This window comes from Octopus bimaculoides, chromosome 6, assembly GCF_001194135.2.
Source record: "Octopus bimaculoides isolate UCB-OBI-ISO-001 chromosome 6, ASM119413v2, whole genome shotgun sequence".
Classification (NCBI taxonomy): Eukaryota; Metazoa; Mollusca; class Cephalopoda; order Octopoda; family Octopodidae; genus Octopus; species Octopus bimaculoides.
The window spans coordinates 104,037,647-104,040,515 of NC_068986.1; the positions used below are offsets into that span (position 1 = coordinate 104,037,647).

A 2,869-nucleotide genomic window follows, 5' to 3' on the forward strand; every position below is an offset into this window, starting at 1 on the left:
TATATATATATATACACGCATATTTGTGTAAGTGTATACATAAATGTATATATATATATATATGTATATATATATATATATATATATATACGGTGGGGGTGTCTGTGTGTCTTTATTTATAGAAATGTATTTGAAACAAACGAGACAAACTGAAAAAGCTAAATGACGACGAAGTAAAGAACACAATTGAACTAAGTTGCACAACGAGGTTATTGGGCGGATGTTCATTAGCTTAAAGATTATCTCAAAGAATAGAGATCAAATTCTGAGTCACTTAAATATTAACCCTACGCATTATCCTAAGTCTGGACCTAAACCTCACCCCCAACTCCACAGAGAGCTTATATAAGAACGTCATTTTAAGGCAACTCAATCACACACGCCGAGGTTACCAGTCTGTCGTGATAGCTTACCAGTCTCTTTTTGCAGACCATTCGTCTTAACTCATCTTCGATTTTACGACTGACAAAGATTACGATAATGAAATTCCATGTTGCAGTCGCCGTTCTCTTGATCGCAGTATCAGCGGTTTATTGTAAAAACATCATGACTCTGTGTAAACAAGTACAAACAAGAATAGGTGCAAATTACGTTAGGTCGCCAAAGAACTGCAGTGAATTCTACTTTTGCAACCCCTTGTACCCGCAACCATTGTCGTGTGGTAAATACACGGTGTTTTCACAATCACAACAAGTGTGTGTGTGGAAACACAGCCAGTATGATGACTGCAACCGTCATATTTATGGAGGAAGATTCAGTAAGATAAATGTTGATTATTATTATTATTATTATTATTATTGTTGTTGTTATTATCATTATTATTATTATTATTATTATCATTATTGTTATTACTATTATTATTGTTATCGCCTTCATTATCCTTATTATTATTACAAACAAAACATAGTGATAAGATTTTAATTAACGATCTACAGTCATTTTTTTTGTTTCTAGTTTTGGTATGTTTATATGCACATATGTTATTATGTATGCACACACACACACACACACACACACACACACACACACAGTGAGAGAGGGGCAATTATGCGAATAGACAAATGATATATTAAATATAATAGTTTGGGTATGAAAAAAATATATTTGTATACATATATATGTATGTGTATACGCATATATATATATAGTTGGAATTTATTAAAAAAAAAAGAAACAAAAGACGAAGACGGGTGTGTAAACAACAAACGTGTATTAGTTAAACGTTCGGGAAGTCAGAAAGTCTTTTACGTTTCGAGCCTACGCTCTTCAGCAGAAAGGAACACAGGAATAAACAGAGAGAGACAATAAAAAACAGGTTTAGTGGCTAGCGATAAAAGAAAGCAAAAAAATGGAGACCTCCAGACGATGAATATATTGATATTTCTACGAATAGATCCAGCTTACACAGTGTACAAACGACAGAGAAAATTAAATGAGTGAAAGAAAGGTGTTATACGTTCAACAGCTGTTCCTGGGAGCTCAGAGATTCATGATAATGCTCAGAGATGTAGTTCATCACGATATGCGGCCGTAATGGAATATTTGAACTTCTCTGAAATGTAAGATCTTTGTACCCTGATGACGGAAAATCCATATTGTGTTCAACCACATCTACCAGCATTATAATGAATCTCCAAGCCCCAGAGACACCTGTCGAATTTCTGACACCTTTCTCTCACCCTTTTAATTTTCTCCGTCGTTTGTAATCTGTGTAGGAGCGATCTATTAATATAGTTGCCTGTATATTTATACTTAAAAAATTCATCGTCTGAAAGTCTCTATTTTTGGCTTTTTCTTGTTTTGCATTTGTACATACATATACATATTTTGCATTTCGTAGACTAACTATTATACTTATTTATCCGCATAGTTGGTTATATATCCGCTCAACTCGATCCCTCTAATAGCCATTCTTTACCCTATCGAATCGATTCCCAGTAAAGACATCGGAGTCTAAGTTTGAATCTTTTCAGCACTAAGTGTGTTCTATACTGAGAATATCTGGATCTCATCAGTGGACGATATATATATATATATATATATATATATATATATAGATAGATAGATAGATAGATAGATAGATAGATAGATAGATAGATAGATAGATATTTACATATATATATATATATACATACATACATACATTATATATACACATATATACATATATATATATGTATACATACATTATATATACACACACACATATATATATACATATACATTATATATACATATATATACACATATATACATATATATGCATATATATATATACATATATATATATACATATTTACATATGTGTGTATGTATGTATATATATATATATACATATGCATATATATATATGTATATATGTATATATATATATATATATGTGTGTGAGTAAAAATAAATACAAAAACAAGGAGGTTTTGTATGATTGTGTATAGAGGAATATATTATTTTGTTTAAAAGAGTTCCAACTCTGCTTTTTATGTTTTATTTATATTCCTGCAAAACCAATGTGGGATATAGAATATGGAATATACAATATATAATATAAAATAAAAATGTATGGTACAATGAAATAAAGTATTGAATGTCTTATTGAATATATGGAATATGTCTTATTGAATAGATGAAATATTGAGTGTTCAATATAAAGGATTAAATATATAAAGGCGAATACGTATTTTCTATACCTTGTGGTATTTCATCACGGCCGGTATGACAGACTTTAACAGACTGTATATATATATATATATACATACATACATATACATACATACACATACATATATTCATACATATACATATACACATACATATATATACACATACATACATACATATATACATATATATATATATATATATATATATA

General features: G+C 29.7%; 1 protein-coding gene across 2 annotated transcripts in view; it reads left to right on the forward strand.

Moving 5' to 3' along the window:
* Positions 1-393: 393 nt before the first annotated feature.
* The window catches only part of LOC128248054 (uncharacterized), a 6,805-nt gene continuing 4,329 nt past the window's right edge, over positions 394-2,869 (forward strand). For both annotated transcript variants that reach the window (XM_052968444.1, XM_052968445.1), the window contains exon 1: positions 394-757. In XM_052968444.1, coding sequence (XP_052824404.1) covers positions 719-757 — 39 coding nt within the window. In that variant the 5' untranslated portion in view covers positions 394-718. The remainder of the gene's footprint in view (positions 758-2,869) is intronic.